This window comes from Streptopelia decaocto (assembly GCF_964273445.1).
Source record: "Streptopelia decaocto genome assembly, chromosome: 4".
NCBI classification, from domain to species: Eukaryota; Metazoa; Chordata; class Aves; order Columbiformes; family Columbidae; genus Streptopelia; species Streptopelia decaocto.
In genome coordinates this window covers 76,781,265-76,801,978 of record NC_138658.1, presented here as the reverse complement: position 1 = coordinate 76,801,978, position 20,714 = coordinate 76,781,265, and the positions used below count along the sequence as shown (strand labels likewise).

The 20,714-nt window shown below is 48.0% G+C and overlaps 1 protein-coding gene across 2 annotated transcripts in view; it reads right to left on the bottom strand.

Moving 5' to 3' along the window:
* Window positions 1-1,125: 1,125 nt before the first annotated feature.
* The window catches only part of SFXN5 (sideroflexin 5), a 98,077-nt gene continuing 78,488 nt past the window's right edge, over window positions 1,126-20,714 (bottom strand). For both annotated transcript variants that reach the window (XM_082051910.1, XM_082051911.1), the window contains one exon: window positions 1,126-1,595. In XM_082051910.1, coding sequence (XP_081908036.1) covers window positions 1,518-1,595 — 78 coding nt within the window. In that variant the 3' untranslated portion in view covers window positions 1,126-1,517. The remainder of the gene's footprint in view (window positions 1,596-20,714) is intronic.

Genomic DNA, 20,714 nt, shown 5'->3' with positions numbered 1-20,714 from the left:
AAAGAAAGAGAAAGAAAAAGAGAAAGAAAAAGAGAAAGAGAAAAAAAGAAAAAAAGAAAGAGAAAGAGAAAGAGAAAGAGAAAAAGAAAAAGAAAAAGAAAAAGAAAAAGAAAAAGAAAAAGAAAAAGAAAAAGAAAAAGAAAAAGAAAAAGAAAAAGAAAGAGAAATGAAAGAGAAAGAAAAAGAGAAAAAGAAAAAGAAGACAAAGAGTAGAGGGAGACAGAGAGGAGAGGAGAGGAGAGGAGAGGAGGAGAGGAGAGGAGAGGAGAGGAGAGGAGAGGAGAGGAGAGGAGAGGAGAGGAGAGGAGAGGAGAGGAGAGGAGAGGAGAGGAGAGGAGAGGAGAGGAGAAGAAGAAGAGAGGAGAAGAGAAAGAAGAGAAGAGAGAGAAGAGGAGAAGAGAAGAGAAGAGAAGAGAAGAGAAGAGAAGAGAAGAGAAGAGAAGAGAAGAGAAGAGAAGAGAAGAGAAGAGAAGAGAAGAGAAGAGAAGAGAAGAGAAGAGAGAGAAGAGAGAGAAAGGAACACTTCCAGCTGGAAGGGAACTTCAACAGTCATCTGTTCCAACTGCCTGACCACTTCAGGGCTGACCAAAAATTAAAGCGTATTATGTCCTTAGACAACTAGCTTAGCAAAGCGTGGCTTAGCCAATTAGCAAAGATTATCTACTTTACCTTCAGAGGGTCTGCATTAGCTGGGACAAACCCCATCCTTCGGGTCTGTGCAAAGGACAAGAGCAGATCGATTGTATTTTCGCCTTAAGATCCCTTCCTGTCCAATGTGTGGCCACGTTGGCTTTCCAGTATCTTGAACCCTGGGGAAAAGCCCCTGCAGATACGCCCGGCGGTGGACACGAAGTCGTGCAAGTGCAATGAACGGCAAGATGCCACCAGGACCATCTGCAGAAGGAGGAGGGAGGGATGGAGGGCGCCCAGGCCAAGACCTTGGCTGCACTGACCAAGCGTTGCACGACGAACCGTGGAAGGCAGCTCTTGAGCGTGATCACTGGGGCAGGATCGGCACGAAATCAATACAGGACACTTATCGAACACCCTACCAAGCGCTTCACGTTCATGCACCCGTCAACCTCTGCGGAATTAGTTTTGTGCAGTATCAGTGTGGAGGTTTAATTCGCAGTGAAAACAAAACTTGCTCGGTGAAGCCTACTTTCATGTGATTAGGTACAACGATGTAAACACGCCATTAAACATCCCTCCATGCAGTGCTAGTAAGTTCTGAGATTCTTCTGTAGCTAGTTCTCTAAAGTGTTTGAATGTTATTTTCTTGTTGCTGCTCCTGTTGCTAATTTAAAACTTTAAATATTAATCTTTTCGACTGGTGTGAGGTGTCAGTTCTCTGCAAGTGTTAATTTACTCCCGGTTCGCCGGGAGCGGTAATACGTTACTATCGCTGAGCTCTATCATTTGTTTTATCTTGTTGTTGTTTTCTCTTTCCTAGTCGGGATCACAAGCTTCCCCCTTTCCCTCCCCAGCTCTTCTGAGTTGGGATTGTCTGCTTCCACTTACAATCCTTTATTGTAGACGACAGTCTTACTGGTGGTGGCCATTGCGATTTCCGGCTCCAGCCGAGACGTCTCAATCTGTGAATTAAAGAGAAGGCAAGATCAGAATCGGCATCGTGTTGTTGTGCTGCAGCAGGAGCTCAATAGATCAATTAATTAGTGTGGAGAAGTGGAATATGTAAATAATACCTTGTCGATCTTGTATTTTCCATGTCATTTTGATGTGCTTTGCTCTGCTCACATCTCAAAACGTCCCTGTTTGGATTGATTCGTGCTACAGGAAATAACGCACGCTCCCTGCCTTGCGATATTCAAGGAATTACATCGTCTCTGAGAATCAAACGGATCCCACCCATTGTTTTCCAGGAGAAATCCCACATCCAAGGTCCCCTCACATGGTGCTACAAGGAATCCAGTCCCCAAAGCTGCAAGTTTTGTACCCGTAGGGACCCAACAAACCACGGTGACAGAGGGGACAACACACCCTCCTTCATCTCCTGGACCAGGGCTCTACGTCCTCCAGCAATGATGGGTCACAGATTAAATCTGCCCACCCCCATCTGCACAAAATCTTCAGCCCTTTCCTAATCTGTTTGCTTTGTTCAAAGCTTTCCCATGGTGTGGAATCACTCCAAACCTTTGCATCCTCGGGAAGGGTCGTGGTGCTCCTGGATCCCACGCCAAGCAAAGATCCCGCTCCCAACCGGGACGGGGCACCTTGCGACATCAGACCTTCGGAAATCCTATACATTGCCTTGATGCTGTTGCTGACACAATGCTAGGAACCCACGTTAAAAATCGAAATGCTTTTGAAAATGTTTAACCTAGTTAGACAAATTAGCAAAAATTTGTGCAAAACAATTTAGGTATTTAAAATATTCAATGTTTTTAAAAACTGGAAAAACTGTTCTTAGCTTTCAGCTGCAAAAACCCAACAAAATATAACATCAAAGCAATCTTAACATGAGGTGCAACATAACCCTTCAGCAAAGCTGTTAAACAGCTACTGAAGCATCATGGGAAATAGCACTTCATTTATTCAAATGCACATATGTCAGGTTTTTGCACCATATGTCATTCCAAGCTATTTACAGTAATAATTAAATCTTAATCAACGTTTAACCTCTGTAAAATGTTTGAAGGGATCTAATCACCCTTCAGACTGCACTAATGAAGGAGAAATATATAAACATAAAAAGAAAATGATGCATAGATAGCACACCAGAAAGAACAGTAATTGCAAAATTGTATTTTCTTTTAAATATAATCAGCAAATTATGTAAAGTAAGCCAACGAGTATTTTAAGTGAAGACATCTTGGGTGTCAGAGGTGTGATCAGCTAATTTTGTACTGCTATCCATAACAGATGTAGCATATTTTCTTTTAGTGCCATTATTAGCAACTTCACCATTTCTTTCTGTGCTGAAACACAAAGTGAAGCATTGTGCCGGGGACAGAACCCAGCAAAGGTGCAGGAGAGGCGATTCGCACTTCCACCGGCACCGCCGGGATCCATTTTGAGGGAGGATTAACTCCGCTCTGCCTGGCTCTGACGCAGCTTTTCTTCCTATTGTTGTCTTATTTTTCTTCCCGAGACAGAACGAAAAGCTCCAAGGCACTGGAGCTGGGTGGTGTCACCCACTGGTAGGAAAATAACAAGGCGGGAAGAGCTTTAAATGATCTGGAGTTGGGTGGTCCAACCCTGACCATCTATGCTGGTGCTGGTGGACGTGGGGCACCTCAGAGAGAGCAAAACCCAACCTACTACTGGGACGTCTCTGCAGAAAGCTCATGGAGAACCACCAGTCCCTTCATCTCCAATGCGGGACGGAGAGGTGGGAGCTCCAAGGAAAACCGCGTCTGCCTTGGTGGAGCCCAGATTAGTGGTCTGAAAGCAAGACCTACGGGAAAACCTTACACTGAGGGTGGTGAGAGCCTGGCCCAGGTTGGCCAGAGAGGTGGTGGCTGAACCATCCCTGGAGACATCCCAGGCCAGGCTGGACGGGGCTCTGAGCAACCTGAGCTGCTGAAGATGTCCCTGCTCATGGCAGGGGGGGCACTGGGAGAGCTGGGAAGGTCCCTCCAACCCAAACTATTCTATGAAACACTGAGGACTTGGATGGGCTGAGTCTAGAAGAGCGAAGCTCAAGGGTAGCACGGTGGGATCTGCGTGTGCAAGAGGCGACAGCAGAGAAGAAAGGAGTAACGTTTTGGTCATACTCTCTTGGGACACAGTTCAAGAAGCAGCGAGTGAGATCCAAGCTGAACAGCAGGAAGGGTCTCCTCGTGGGACGGAGCAAAGTGTTGCAACCAAATGCTCAGGGAAGGTGTGGCGTCTCTGCAGTGGGAAGTTTTCAGCACAAATTAGATGAAACCCATCAAAAACAGGTTAAGTAGAACTGAGCTTGTTTTGGTGGAAGGAGACAGTTGAGGTAACTGCTTGTAGGTCCTTTGGGCTTCCTTCCCATGGGTCCAGGAGGGAAACAACCTCTTCATTCATGGCAAGGCTGTACACAATGCTGTTAGATGGGATGGGTCTGGGAGGGACACAACTGAGGTGGGACAGTTCAGAGCCAGATTATGGTGTCTGGGCAGAAGGACGGGCAAATGAATGCCTAATGCAAGATGGACGCACGTTCAGGGACTCCTCTGAAGATCTTCAAAGATATAATCGGTCCCAGGCATTGTTTTGGAGCTGTTACTGAGCTCACTTAAGTCCCTTTCTGAAGCCTGGGAAGAGGTGAAAGAAATTTGCTGGGGAGGGACTGGTTGAACTGGAGGAATCCCTGCACATCTGGTTGACTTTAATAAAGCAGATACTACAAACTGCGCTAGAGCCTCAGCTAGAGGAGCTCCAAGGGGTGCATCCACCCCAAGGAGACAGGTGCAGGAGGGATGTTCTCCGCAGCAAGACTGACTAAGCTGCTCAGAAGCTGGGAATAACTTACTCGTCTCACTGGGAAATCAAATGCAGAAGAACAGGGAGAAGCATTCAGGTGGTAGGCTACAGATATTAATACAACATTCACTAATCGACCTCTTGAGTACCAGTTCATTCTTTGAATCCCTCAGGGTTTCTTGTTGGAAAGTGTAATCTCGCTTGTTTTGGTGCAGACGGCATCCTGGACCTGCTTGGCCAACCTTCCACTGGCCACGGCATCGTGAAATAGATCTGGAGACCACGGAGTTTCTTGCCAAGTTTCTCATGTCTCAGCTTCCAAGAAGATGCCCAGTAGGGTCCTTCTTGGTCATGGCTGTGCTGGGAACCCCGCAAACAAGAGACACCTGCCATGGAAGGTGCTTTGAGGAACAGGTTCTACCCTGTTGGGAACACACTGATGACACCAGGCCCATCTCGTATGGGGTGGCTTTGTCCTTGGAAATTGAGTGCTCACCATGGGACTGGCTTGGAATTGTGTCCATCTTCTTCCTCTCAGTGGGGTAGATCTACTTGTGCTGGGGCAAAGGATGGATCCCCTGCCTGGATCTAGGTGACAGTGCTGAGGTGCCTACCAGAAAAGGGCCTTCACCAGTGAATCCAGGAGAAGAGAAGTCCGTGACGGACACAAGCTCCCAACAGCACTGAGGGAACTGTGGTGCAAAAGCACTGCTCCCAGAAACTGCTACCAGCTGCTTCAGGAAAAAAAAAGGCAGGTTTTCATGCTGATGGATGCATGAGCACCACTGACCCCTCAGATCCTGACATCCCAGCACAGGAGATATCATGACGAGACAGTGGGAGAAGGGGGAATCGCTACTGGAAGCTTTGCTATAGATGCAGGGATCCTCATCATAGAATCCTTTTGGTTGGAAGAGACCCTCTAGATCATCGAGTCCAACCATTACTTGACCCCTGGCACTGCCCCACGTCCTGAGAACCTCTGTCCAACCCTCCAGGGATGGTGACTCCAGCACTGCCCTGGGCAGCCTGTTCCAATGCCCCACAGCCCTTTGGGGAAGAAATTGTTCCCCACATCCAACCTCAACCTCCCTTGATGCAGCTCGATCCTCACTGGGGACACGGCCACAGTGCATCTTCAGACTCATCCAGAAACACGGTCAGTTCGAGCCACAACCCATCACAACACCCGGCAGCTGCTGTGGCCTGAGGACGCTCCTCTTCCCTCTACCAGACAGCCAAGTGGACGAAGAAAAAAGGGAAAAAAACCCCAAGAAACGGTGTTCCCTGACCTTATTGAGGCAACTGTTTACATAAACCGGCATCACCCAGGTAATGCAGGCGGGATGACAGCGCTGGCTTTTTCGCGGTGCTCCTGACCTGGTGAAATCCATCCCTCCCTCCCGGGGAACAAAGCCGAAGGGAAGGGAATCGCCTCTTGCATTGCCCACCGTGCGCCAGCTCCCTCTTCCCCCCGTCTCTGCCTTGTGGTGGGAGCCTCTCTCCTCTCATCAGCACAGACAAGGCTAATTGGGGTGATAAAGAACTGGCTCCGAGATGCTGGCGTGGGCTGGAGGAACAAATGGTGCGGTGGTCACAGCTGGTGCTGCGGAGACGGAGAGGGAGAGGGTGTGAGGAAGGCTCGCGGCGCCCAAAGTTTCGTCAGCCCGCGTTGGGTGCGGGGCGGGTGAGTTTGGGGAGGGGGGGTTGTGTGTGTTTTGCGTTCGTGGCTGACACGGGTGTAGCGTACATGCGCGGCCGGTGAAGCAGAAGCAGGCAGAAAGCAGATGCTTTTTGTTTGGGGTTGATACTCATTTCTATCCCAGCTCGGGGAAAGGTGTAGAAAGGAATGTGCTCCTCGGAGTGCAAGGAGAGAGATGGGTCTAGGCTGGCTGCCAGGGATCCTGGAATGAGATGGAAGGCAGCTAGGGGAGACAGGAGCAGATGGATTTGGCATACAGCTCATCACTCAGCCAAAAAAAGGCGGTGGCGGGGGGGAAAGAAGGAAGAAAGCAGCCAATTTTGGTAGGGGGAGGGTCATACGGGCTGAGGGATGCTGTGCCGGGAGGTGGGGGAAGGGAGGACCAGGCTGCTGCTGCCTCGGCAGGGCCAGCGAGGAGACGCGGTGGTGGCCTCAGTTTGGAACTTGGGAGGGTTCTCCCAACCCCTCCAGCAGCTCTCTGCCATCTCCTGGGCCATTAGACACAGAACAGAATCACAGAACAGTTTGGGTTGGAGGGACCTTCCCAGCTCATCCAGTGCCACCATCTTCACCACATCTTCAGCAGCTCAGGTTGCTCAGAGCCCCGTCCAGCCTGGCCTGGGATGTCTCCAGGGATGGTTCAGCCACCACCTCTCTGCCCAACCTGGGCCAGGCTCTCACCACCCTCAGGGACAACAATTTCTTCCTCATGTCCAGCCTGAATCTCCCTCCTTTAGTTTATGGCCATCAGGGCAGTGCCAAGCTGACGGAGTCCTAGTGAAGCTCGGTGAGATGTAACAAGGACCATGGTTAATAAACGGCCCCATGAAGCACCCTGAGGGACCAGCAGCTGCTGCTTGCACAGTGGTGGGCCCTGTGCACAGCTGGATGGAGAAGTGGGACATATCCAGCACTGCTAACAGACTCTGCTCTGCCCTCAGTGTCCTTGGGGAAAATAGATCATGTTTTCCCTTGGATAGATGAGCTACTGCCCATCACGGTCACCAGGCACCTCTGCTTTTAGCTTGGTATAACCATGGTGTGAAAGCACCTCTGTACAGGTCTACTGAGGCTTCCTTGCACCTTCAACCTAGTAAAACTCCACTGAGAAGCAGAACCTCAATAAATTTGCTTTAACATGCTTACTTGGGGTCAAAATCCAGCTTGGTTGGGTTTCTGATGGTCTCATTCCCGCAGTAAGACTGCCTAAATTGTTCTTCTTTCAGATATTTCAGATCTTCTTTTAACTGACAGTCGCTGAAGGAATGCTGATGGGGCCGAAACCAGAAATCTGAACCTGTGCTTAATTTTGTAAGGCTTTCCAAAATTGGAAACTGTACACTGAATGATTTAAAGACAGCGAGGCTTCTTCCTCCTCTGCTCAGATAAAACTTTTCCCAGACATCAAAAATTAAAGCGTTCTCCATGGATCCACTCGCTAAGGATGGAGATGAGGAAATCGGTGTTTGCTAAGGATGGAGATGAGGAAACCGGTGTTTGCTAAGGAGTATCTCAGACCTATAGACAACTGAAGGTGACCTGACAGGTGAGGGAATTTGAGAAATTCCCCATCTCACCCGAAAACCTTTTGATTCAATCGCATAAGATGTTTTCCAAAAGAAATAAAGCCCCTGGTTAAGGAGTCCAAGCAACAGTGGAGCTACAAGACCTCTCCATATCTCACTTCAAAGACCATCAGCCATCCCATGGTTGGTGCTTTTCCACATTCAGACCATCAGCTTTGCATTTATCTATTTGCTACACCAAGGAGCCATCTCCTGCCAGAAATTTCCTTCCCATTAAAGTATTCAGAGATCATTAAATCACCTTTGTTAAAATCTACAGACAAACCTCATTTTTCTTCTCTGCAAGGCAGATTATTGTTTGAAATACTGGTGTTAAAGCTCTTTTCTGGACACTTCCTAGTTTCTCTACATAGTTAAACTCTATGTACCCCAAAACTGGACGCACTGTTTGAGAGACGGTCTCATGACTGAAGTGCATGGTAACAAATAACTTCATAAATATTTGATGCTCAGTTTGCTGGATAAAGCACAAAGCTGGGGGAAAGCAATTTAGAGATAAGCCTGAATTTCGTTAGGTTTTCCTTCAAAATAATAATAAAAACTGACCTTAAGAGCTGACGGGTGCAATTCCCTTTTTGTTTCTCCCAAGCCTTTTAGACACCTCTCTTCTAAAGAAACAGTCAGCTTTCTAAGAAAAAAAAGGTTGCACAGACAAACTGTTTTTCTCAAAAACATGGAAACAAGTTATTTGACTCCATTTCCACCTGTGATGCTGGTTAAGGTGTTAACAAAACATAAGTGGAGCCTGCGAAGCCGCCGGGTGTCCCCGCACCCATCAAGATGTCCGAATCCGGTCCCACCTGGGACGCCAGCGCCCCGTGGCTCGGTGGGAGCCCTCTCACGGCTTTGCCACCATCCACCTTCCCAAAAAAGTGCTGACTTTGGGGTCGGTAGGAGGCAGGAGGGCTGGACCCCCCCAAAACGCAAGGATCAAAGAGCCGGCGCGGAGGCACCGAGCAGGGACGGGGTTAGAGCCTCCTTTCTCGCCATCCCTGCTTTGATCATCTCCTTTTGTCTGACACGCCAAGGTATGCGGCTGCAACGGGGACTGACATTCCCGAAGGGCTTGCGACGCTCCCGGCCACCTCACTGATCTTCCAGCCGAGGAATCAGCCCTGGTGGTCGGGCAGAGCCCGTGGGCGCTGCGAGCGGAGGCCGAGCATCCTCAGGGCACGTCCGCACGGGCTGGGCTGTGCGATGGTGTGGACCAGGGCAGCGGTGAGACCAGCAGAAGATGTTCTGGGGAGGCAGCGGCTTTGGAAAGAGTACTTAAAAGTGGCCCATAAGGAAGATGGGGACAGACTTTTCAGCAGGGCCTGTTGTGATAGGACAAGGGGTGATGGTTTTAAACTAAAGGAGGGAGATTCAGGCTGGACATGAGGAAGAAATTGTTGACCTGAGGGTGGTGAGAGCCTGGCCCAGGTTGGCCAGAGAGGTTGTGGATGAACCATCCCTGGAGACATCCCAGGCCAGGCTGGACGGGGCTCTGAGCAACCTGAGCTGGTGAAGATGTCCCTGCTCATGGCAGGGGGGGCACTGGAGGAGCTTGAAGATCCCTTCAACCCAAACTGTTCTGTGATTCCATGATTCGATGACACTGAGGGCTGGGAGATGCTGGACAAGCAAATAGGTCAAACCTCTGGTGCTCTGGACCCACCTATTTAGGAAAAAGATTCAAATTCATCATGTACTCCTTCATGAAGGCAACAACTACCATTGGTGCTTGGCTTATATTTGTAATTAAGTCCTGGCAAAGTCTCATCCAAGTGATGCGAGCCTCCAACCAGAACCCTGAAGCACCACGGTGGGAGAGCAGATACCCTCGTGGAGTAAGAGGTTCCTCTCTTACATGCTTGGAGGTAAAGCAAAGCCGGTAGCAGATAAGGACAGCTCAGGAATATGCAGATAAGAACAAGTTCAGGAGTGCATTTAATTTATACTGCCCTTTTACCACCATATAAGTAGATTCACGTGTAATTCAGTGTCTATGTAAAGTATGGAACTATCAGGCAAAGTTTCTTCTTTGGCTACAAATTGGGAAGTATTGCTATGTGGCCTAGCAGGTGGGTGACCTGTTAAATCCCTGCAATGTAGTAGATTTGTGGGGGATTTCACATAAATGGCTCTGAATTCAGAGCCCTGCTTCCATACAGTAAGTATATATAGGGATATATAATTTACCTGTAGAGAGTGAACCAGGGTAACACTGAGAAATGAATCATAGAATAGTTTGGGTTGGAAGGGACCTTCAAAGGTCATCTAGTCCAACTCCCATGCACATTGACACCAAAGATGTATCTCGGCGCTGCTGTCTAAACTGCAGCTGGACATACCTAGAACTGGCATTAAAAAGGACCATTGCTTGGAACTAATTTCATCTCTATTTTCTCTCCCCTTCTTGAAACGACAAAAAGGAGGAAAGTTGGAATATTTGGCTGCTCTGGCTCCATTTCAGAAGCTTTCTCTGGTTTCTGCCATGGATGCTCTGACCACCAGCATCCACGTCCCCAGAAAACAGGGATTCTTCTCACACCAGGCTGGAAAGGGTCTGAAGGTGGCACCACACGTACCCCGCGATGACATCTGTTAGATATAAAGTATGTCAGCGACGCTGTTAGTGCCACAAGCTATTCACACTCTATCACATCTGCTGACACCTCTGCACCGTCCCCTGCAAACGTCACCGCTTTTAGCAAAGCACGAAACGCAAAGTGTCAGCAGCACCTTGGGTGCTATCGGGTTTCTGTGTTGAGACGAGCAGGAATGTTCCTCGTGCTCGACAGATGTTTGGGTACAGACGTGTAATTGCTTTTGAGCCAGCGACAAGGCTTAAGATGTTACTGCCCTCATGTTAAATGGGAACGACTCTGGAGTTTGCGGGAGCGAGTTGAGAGAAGGGAACGGAGCTGGTGAGGGGCTGGAGCACAAGTGTGATGGGAGCGGCTGAGGGACCTGGGGGTTCAGCTGGAGAACAGGAGCTGAGGGGAGACCTTCTGATCTCTGAACTGCCTGAAAGGAGCTTGGAGCCAGGGGGGTCGGGCTCTGCTCCCCAGGAACAAGCGCCAGGAGCAGAGGAAACGGCCTCAAGTTGCGCCAGGGGAGGTTGAGGTTGGATGTGGGGACCAATTTCTTCCCCAAAGGGCTGTGGAGCATTGGAACAGGCTGCCCAGGGCAGTGCTGGAGTCACCATCCCTGGAGGGTTGGACAGACGGACATGAGGTTCTCAGGACATGGGGTAGAGGTGGCCTTGGCAGTGTTAAGTTAATGGTTGGACTCCATGATCTTGAGGGTCTTTTCCAACCAAAATGATTCTATGATCAAGGGTGGGAGTTTTTAACTTCAGCTTTAGCAGTTGCATATTCGCGTATCACAGCTTCTCTAAAGAAAAATAATACGCATATAAAAAAAAAATTAAAGATCAGATGGGAAGAAGGAAACCACGGTGTTTCTTCCTGCCCAGCCAGGCTGGAGCAGACCAAAATGGCCCCTGTGGCAATGAGCTCCCCTCACCCGGCACCATGTGTGTTTCCGATGCTCTAGAAATGACTGATGAGAACAATGTCTGCAGGTGGGATAATAACGTATGACACCTGTGGCTGGGAGGTACCTTCAACCGCTCGGCGTGTCCCTGCCTGTCCTGCAACATGGCAGCTCAGCACGTTCTACTCCTGTGCTCTGTCCCCATCAGTAAGATACCAGCTCTGACCTTCCAGTTGCCCATGGGAACCCTTCTGGTGTCTCAAGACAACACTGAAGATGAACGGACATGGTGAGACGAACGCAAGTTGCTCCTAGGAGCTGGGTTTGGTGAGCACTGGGCTCACACGGCTCTCAGCCCCTCTCAAGTCTTCCAGCTTTACAAAGAGATTGAAAGGTCAACACCGCACATGACACCATCTCCAAGTCATCGCAAAATTGTGGGTTTGAATCTTCTGGGAAAGAAGAGGGTTGCCCACAGCACCAGAAACCTCAAGTATTGAAACAAACGAACAAACAAATAAAGGCTTTGAGACCATAAGGTTTCAAATAGCAAAAAGAGACATTTCCAGCTCTCTCTAGCAATCCAAGAAGGTGAAGGGCTTTCCCTCCTTTGACCCAGTTGGAGGTACCAGCCTGTGTCCCCAGTGACTATGGCTCCTTGTTCTGGGTAAGACACAAGCGACACAAACTCACCACCCATCCAGAGAAATGGAGAAGCTCAGGCATGAGACTGAACAAAGAATCGAAGTGAAGCTGTGATGGAGAGAAGCTGAAACCGCAGCATGATGTATCTTCCATGAAGTGAAGAACCACACAGAGGCCTTCGTAGGAGCTAAGATGCCTTTTCTCCTTGACTTTGGAGAAGAAGGTTTGTTCATGTACAGGAGATAAGTGCTTATGAGGTAAACTCTCAGTTTGCCACACTGAATTGATTTCTACAGGAGCTCCAGAAAGGTGGGTGTCTTAGGCTGGTACCACAGCAGAAACGTGTGTTCTGACCTCAGGTCACTCATGAGCTAAGGACCCTTCTCCCGGAGAGGACTTGCTCCCCAAACTGTTTGCACAGGGCAGTCAGTGTAAATTAGTGTGTAGGGCAAAAGAAACGTCTTCCTGGCCTCAAGGAAGAAGCCTCATGTTACATGATGGAGATTTTGTTGGGGAACATTCAACCTGACTGATGGATGGAAGAGTCATCAGCCTACCTAAAATATGATCCTGAGAACACCCAAAATAGCAGAGTTTAGGGTCACTGCTCCTTGCTGGAATGAAAAACATTCACAAAGAGAGTGGGACTCGTCTCTCCTCTTTCAGAAGAAAAAAAAAAATCCTTGTTTTGAATGTGGCAAGTTTCCCTTTTGATGAAAATGAGCAATTAGGTCCTTTCTGATAGGAATCCCTCCACCAGCTCTGTCGAGGCAGAAAGCATTTGATGCTGTTTGGTGAGAATGTCAATCTCTGCAATCCTCTAGCTATTAGGAAGGAAGAGCATCATGAGTATCGCAGAATTTAGGCATGTCCTTGTTGATTTGAAGATGCTAAGCAAGTTCCTCAGCATCTCAACCTCCGCCACATTTCTTTCTCTTGAAGGACCAACAGCCTCACTAGAAACAGGCTGCTAGGTCCAAATGATTTTTAAAAGCAGTTACAGATAATTATATATAGCCGTGGTTGGGAAAAGTGATTAATAAGAGATTCTCTGCAGGAAGCACGGATGCTCACCGCAGGCCAGTCTGGACAACTGGCCGCCTGCCTTTACTCAGAATGTCCCACATGGAGTAGTTTGAGGTATGATTGCTTCCAATGAGCTGCAAAAACTGTCTCTGAGTTTGCAGAAAAGGACATATAAGGGGTAACAGTTTAAAACTAAAGGAGGGGAGATTCAGGCTGGACATGAGGAAGAAATTGTTGCCCCTGAGGGTGGTGAGAGCCTGGCCCAGCTTGGGCAGAGAGGTGGTGGCTGAACCATCCCTGAGACATCCCAGGCCAGGCTGGACGGGGCTCTGAGCAACCTGAGCTGCTGAAGATGTCCCTGCTCATGGCAGGGGGGGCACTGGATGGTCTTTGAAGGTCCCTTCAAACCAAACCATTCTGTGACTCTATGATTCTGGGACAGGCAACAGCTTGGGAAGAGCTGGGGACAAACGCACCAAATAAAGAGGCTGACAGCAACCAAGAAAGGGGACTGAATTGCCAGGGTGGGCTGGCAAAAAGATGGGAAAGGTCTTGACTTTCAGGCCAAGAAGAAACCAGCAAAACCAAAGACCTGCAGGAGCGCCCAGGGTGGGAGGAGACGGGACGGGACGGGACGAGCGTCCCCATGGAGCAGGGCAGGAATCCTCGGGGGAAGCGCTCGGGAGGAGCCGCTCTGTTTACAGAAGGCGCTGCTGAAAGGTGTCCTGAAGAAAGACAGCAATTAACAGGCCTGGCAAAAAAAATGGCTTCTTTCCACAAAGTGCCTTTTAAGTATGTTTTTCAAGCCACTTTAAGGGTTAATGTTTAGCTGTTTATCCGGAGTTGTCGGATGTCAGCTCTTTCTTTTGACTCCTAATGGCTTATAGCCATCAGGAGGTGAAGACTCCTCAAAAGAGATGGTGTCAGGAATGTTTTTTTATGCCCACCAGCACCCACACACCTGCAGGAGCCTGTGCTTGCAGGAGGGATAGTTTACATACTTGAACCTGTATCCCAGGGACAGAGATATAAACATGAAACCAGATCCCGTCCGACACCGCTGCCGAAGCCCCTGGGCAGTACAAATGGGGCCTTTCTCCCACACCCACCTCCCATGACCACAAATAAGTTTGGTTCGAATCATCACTTCCCAGCAAGAACAAACTCTGCTGGTCCAGGTTACAATTTTAGGGCCAGATCCTGTAAGTTTTTTCAGTAACTTTGACTCCGGTTGTGAAACAAAGGGCCTCTCTGACCAGCAAGACTTCAAAAACCAGCTCGGTGGCAAATCAAAGCCTCTCGGACAGGGAACGCGAGAACAAAGATGCAGGCTCCAAATCAATCAGAGCGCTGCTCACTCGTGACCTTCCCCAGACGAGAGATGGCACCGAACCTCATCATTACACGGGAGGTGCAAATAGGCAAAGCAGTTGTCAATCCAACCACTCCAATGTTTCCTACGGGCTTGCAAAGAGCGATGGTGGAGTTGATGCTCCTGAAAACCAGATCCTTTCTCTTGGAAAGAAGGACATTTGCTCCCAGAAGAAGATCAAGACCTCCCAGTGACAACCCATTAGGGACAGAGGAGAAAAGCTTTGATTTGGGGAAACACATGGGAAAACCAACCAACCAACCAACAAACCCAACAAACATGCAAAGGGGAGATCATGGAGAATCATAGAATAGCGCGGTTGGAAAGGACCTCAAAATACCATCTGGTCCAACCTCTCGTAGGAAAGGGAGCCTAAATGAAAGCTAAATTTCCAGTTATAAGAACATACTAAATCCCTAATATGTTAACACCGCTACAGCCACTTCAGCAATCTAACCGCTAATCATCAAAATGATTAAATTTTCCTCCAAGCATCTACTTAGTCCAAATAAAGACAAAATTTAGATTTCAGAACAGGTCATTTCACACAAGACAGCCAAGACATCTGATTTTCATTCCTGTGCAAAAATCCCTTAACTGCTTGCTGTCCAAATCATAACTCCAATGCAAACATTTAACATTGTTCCTGATGCTTTTATATCATGAGCTCAACTACTTCTTGATATTCTCAGCTTTGGATCACTGAAAAAGCAACGAGTTTCCCCTGATTTTTACATTTTTGTTTGTCTGTTTAGATGGTATTTACAAGAGCTGTAGTTTGTATTGTGCTGTCCTCTGACTTACACAAAAATGCTCATTCCTTTCTCTCTTCCACACTAAATTATATTGAAATAAAAGGTGCCTCTGTCAGAACAACTTGTCCTGATACAGAAATATTCTTTGCTTCGTGAAATTGGTTCCTTCTGTCCTGGTCATATCTCAAGCAAGTGACTCCATAGCAAGAGGAGTTTCTGTTGTGTCAGGACACGAATCAAAACGGTGCTGCAATGAAGAATTATTAAGCTTGAAGGGTCCCCATGTATTTAGGAAGATCTTGACCTGGGAGATGTGTTTGAGAAGGGGCTTTAGAGCCTGTGAGCCCATGTCCTTGTCCTGAATATGCCCGAGCTCCTCAAAAAGCTCTGCTGCCACTTCAACTTGGAAGTTTATAGTATGGAAGGTGGGTCTGACCTTAAAAGCTGTAAAGTAATTCCATCAAAAGCTCCGGGATTCTTTCCGTCTGTGTCACACAGGAGATGATGGCAGAGAGTGAGAAACTCGAGGTGGGAGCAGGAACTGAGGCAGATCTCTGCAGCCAAGAGCGAGTCATAGAATAGAGTCATAGAATGGTTTGGGTTGGAAGGGACCTTAAAGACCATCTGGTTCCAACTGCCCTGCCAAGGGACACCTTTCACTAGAGCAGGTTGATCCTGACTGAAGAACCTGTGCAGGAGGCCTACGAGGGGTTGCGAACAGACCATGAGCATCTACGGACCACAGGAATAACACCGACAATTGTAGAAACGAAATCATAGAATAGTTTGGACCGAAGGGACCTTCCCAGCTCCCCCAGTGCCCCCCCTGCCATGGGCAGGGACATCTTCACCAGCTCAGGTTGCTCAGAGCCCCGTCCAGCCTGGCCTGGGATGTCTCCAGGGATGGGGCATCCACCCTTACTGCAGAACACCAGACACAAACCTTGTTAAGCACCATCCTGCATCTGACGGCCAGAACAGGGCTCAACACTTTTCTAAATACCACAGGTTTTCTCTCCAGCCGTACTTGACCTACATCATTATTCAGCTGCTTGGTGTCCTATAAAGCGTGGGTGTTTCTGCTCAAGTTCCATGGGCATTAAAGAAGCTCCCACAGATCTCCTCTCCATTTTAAGTCCATGTGGAAAATAAAGATACTCTTGCCTACATCAACAGTTACTTTGCCAGAAAAGAAACTGGATCAGCACATAGGAGAGGAACCTCAGATGAACCTCTTAATGCTTCAGAAGTCAACGATGGAGCATCACCTGTGTGTCAGTCTGAAACCAAACCTTCAGGGCACAGCTCGAATCCTCTGCAGTCTTCAGGACACGCACACCACCGAGCTTCCAGCCTCCTGCCGGGCCTGAAGGACCTCGTGCCACTTCTCTTCTACGAGGAGTTCCTTCCCAAACCAACCTCCATCCCAAGGGTAGACCTTGGCCAGCACACTCAGGTCACCGGATTCCCAGCAAAACCATTCCTCAGACCCAAAACGCAAAGAAAAACCACCGAACGTCTCCCTTCTCAAACATTTTTTCCCCTGTGGCAGCTGGCAAATCCTTCCCGTTGCTTCTCATCCAAGTTGGACAAAATTGCTGCAGAGAATCCCTCCTGCTCCCCTCCCCCCCGCACAATGCAATCCCAAGGGAGAAATGGTTTCATGGGGACCTCCTGCTGTCTTGCATCTGATTTCCCTCCTAAGTATGGTATAGGGAAGCGTCTCGAGGGCTACGGCTGTGACCTCCATACAGCTCTTTTGTCAAGTGCCATTTCATTAAAAAATCAGCCTTTTAACTGTGGACACATTTCAACCTCACCAAATCTGCTAATTATTGACAGTTGGTGAAGAGGAGATTTCACTTGTTCCTCCTGTTAAACTGCATCTAATTAGTAATTACTGGTTCACTGTCATCTTTACTGCAATAATCCCACTGCACATTGGCTCATTAACCTTTTGCTTTTCTAAAGCAGCCTGCCAACAAGATGAAGGCTAAAACAGATTGGAAAACAATAGCTCAGCCTTGGATTTTAGGCTGTTTATTCCCCTTGTCCTAGAGATCCAAAAGGAAGATTATTTTTAAGACAAGGCTTTCAGCTGAAACAGCCCCATTCCAGAACATGGTTTAGTTTGCCCTAACCTTTAAACTTAAGCTCTGGTGAGGGCAAGTGTATTATAGCTCATGGAAGGGTTTCTGTGCCATCAGCTCTTGCTTCAGCTCCATTTCTCACCTGGGTTTATCCTTCTTTATCAGCATGGTCCAGCACACTGGGCATGGGATGAGGCAAGCTGCGATAGGACAAGGGGTGATGGTTTTAACTAAAGGAGGGAGATTCAGGCTGGACATGAGGAAGGAATTGTTGTCCCTGAGGGTGGTGAGAGCCTGGCCCAGGTTGGGCAGAGAGGTGGTGGCTGAACCATCCCTGGAGACATCCCAGGCCAGGCTGGACGGGGCTCTGAGCAACCTGAGCTGGTGAAGATGTCCCTGCTCATAGCAGGGGGGGCATTGGATCAGCTTGGAAGGTCCTTTGAACCCAAATCATTCTATGATTCTATGATTCTAAGTTTCGGTGGGTTTGCAGCACCCTGGAAGCTCAACAGCATCCCCTCGGATGCTGAAAATTAAATCAGAGAATCACACAGAATGATCCGGATGAGCAAGGACCAAAAGGTGGAAAATCAGCGGAGCAACCCCATGGTTTGTTCTTTCTTTTGCTGCTATGCTGAATTTCATTTGCACAAGTCCCAGTTTCAGTTTGGAACTGTCAACAGCTGTTTCCATTGGCAGTGCATAGCTGAGTAGGAGTTGTCAGTGGGGATGCTGTAGGAGAGGCGGTTCGAAAAGAGATTCCCCGGGGGGCATGGGAGGCAGTTGGAGGTTGTGGGCTAAATGCATTTAACTAGATGTTTCTCCTAAACTTAACAGCAGTGAATTACTTAATGCATATTGATTCACTTAGGTACCGGCATTAACACTGTATTGGGATGAAAAGTGTATTTCTCAGCATCTTAAGGGTGTTTAGTTGCAAGGACTCATGTCTTTACAGCTGATGTTATAGGGGTTTATTTTTATCAGGTGATCCTCAAAGCCAGAACATCTAGAAACAAGTCATCATTCTGGATCACCATTGCAGACATCAAAGTACAAAATCAAGGAAGGTATAAGGTCTTAGCTAGACTAAGTACCAACCCAAGAGGAGATCTGGATTCATTATCCTCAGCACATGAGGGCTGTTCAGCTCCAGGATGTTCATTTACCTGATACTGGTGTTTCTGAATTCTGATTTTCTGATATTATTTTAAAACAGGTATAACTGAAGCAGTTACAGTTGATGTGATAAGGTGGCTGCATTTATCTAGCACGTTTATTAAATCTATTGCAAGGCTTCAATTCTGCTCGGAAACTAATTGTAAGTTTGAGCCCCTTTAGAAGCATGGATCAAAGGCGGCCAGTCGAGCTCCTGTGCTAAAACAAGCGCTTAATAACACATTAGCTTCTGTGTTTGCTCTCTGACTAAAGAAAAAGGACTGTGAACGTGTGATTAAGGGCAGAATTTGGCTCATTTACAATTCCTGAAAGGGTTGCTGCTCCGACCATAATCATATTTTTGGAACAGAACACGCCTATTACATCTTGTTGTTAATAATTTGCTCCCTGGGTAGTGCTCATTACACCAGCATCATCGCAGTTGTGTTACGTTCCGAGCTGCTTCACCTACTGCGCCGTGAGAAAAAGCAAATACACACCTGTATACATACGTACACATGCATATGCGTATAAGAAGGTCAATTTTCAAACACTCAAACTCTATCAACTTAGTTAATATTATTATTAACAAGTCTGTGGACCACTGATGGGCAACCAAGAACTCTCACGTTCTGAGAAATGTTCTTTGTGAGGAGACTCAGATTTTCTACCCCAGACTGTAAAGAAATGGCTCTGGAGAGATTATTGCAGATAAATCACTTGCTCTGCTCACTTGAGCATCATCACCGTCACCACCGAGATATTGCAGAACGGGAGGAACGTCCTTTGCACACATTTATCACAAGCATCGCTGGAAGACTGATCAGGCCAGGCTGCTATGGAGAACCTGATTCCAGATGTGAGGTCCAGCTGTGCACGTGGAGCTGATTCCAGTCAAGCAGAGCCCAGATCCCAGTAAGTAACGAGCTCCACCACCAGCTGTAATGGTTTCTCTTCATTGACACGGAGCGTGGGCAGAGAGCACGTCATTCTGTTTGATCTGCTAATCAGCACTGATTCATGTTTACACTGCAGATAACATTTCAGCTGCTTTTAGAAGGTCATTTTCAAGTGATGCTGCATGGTTTCAGTACTGCCTGATGCCTGCAATTTGAATACCCTTTGAAGGAAGCCAGACCTTAATTTTCCTTGTGGGCTAGAATTCATTCAGCTCTCTGCATCGACATCATTTTTCATGCTGTAATATCAGATATTATACGCTATAAATTATCTGTCACCCATAAAGCTAAAATACAAAAGGCAAAGAGACCTCCTGAACTTGATTTTTAGATAAAGAAACTAAGGCAATGAATAATTATTTTTGTAGAGTCCCAAGTGTTTAACTCTGAAAGCGTCAGATTCTGGTACCAAAACTTTTGTTCCCACTTACTATTTCAGAACGATGCCTACAGAAAACACCGGAAGTGTATAAAATGCTGACTTTCCAAGCAGAATTGCAGGGTGTTTCCTGTCGATGTTGAAAGAATGGTTCGATTTGGCCAACGTTACCAAACATGCACGTCGTCAGTGAGAAGGGAGAAAATACGCAATGGCTGACGCTTAAGGTGATGACACAAAGTCTGGGAAAGTGGTAAATAATCAAGAGCCCAAGTCACTGAGACTGAGGTCGTGAGATATGTGGGACAGAAATCAATGTGCAGCGTGCTATGGTCAAATATAAAATTGCCTCTGGATGCAGATAGTGCACAGGACACACATGGACCTGCTGGAGAGGGGCCAGAGGAGCCCCAGAAATGACCCGAGGCTGGAACAGCTCTGCTGGGGGACAGGCTGAGAGAGTTGGGGTGTTCAGCTGGAGGAGAGAAGCTCCGGGGAGACCTTAGTGCGGCCTTTCCAGACATAAAAGGGGCTGATAAGAAAGATGGGGACAGACTTTTCTGCAGGGCCTGTTGTGATAGGACAAGGGGTGATGGTTTTAAACTGAAGGAGGGAGATTCAGGCTGGACATGAGGAAGAAATTGTTGGCCCTGAGGGTGGTGAGAGCCTGGCCCAGGTTGGCCAGAGAGGTGGTGGCTGAACCATCCCTGGAGACATCCCAGGCCAGGCTGGACGGGGCTCTGAGCAACCTGAGCTGGTGAAGATGTCCCTGTCATGGCAGGGGTGGGATTAGATGAGCTGTGAAGGTTCCTTCCAACCCAAACTGTTCTATGATTCTATGGTTCTATGATTCCTTCCCTCATTATCTTGAAAGGAGACCTGCCAGGGAAGGTCGTGGCTGCCTCTGGTGGATGAAGCTCCATTCTCTGGAAATCAGAGCACAAGGGATGCTCTCCATCCAGGTCTCCTTCCAGCAGGAACTCTGGACACACTCTGGGCATGGGTGTGAGACCTGGAAATACTCCTCAGGCTTTCATAACCAAAACCTTTTAGCAGAACTTGGGATCGCAGCAAAGAATTGACGGACAAGGAGCTGAGGTTGAGCTCGTGCCAAAATGACTAACAGGCTCTGTGGATGTACGAATT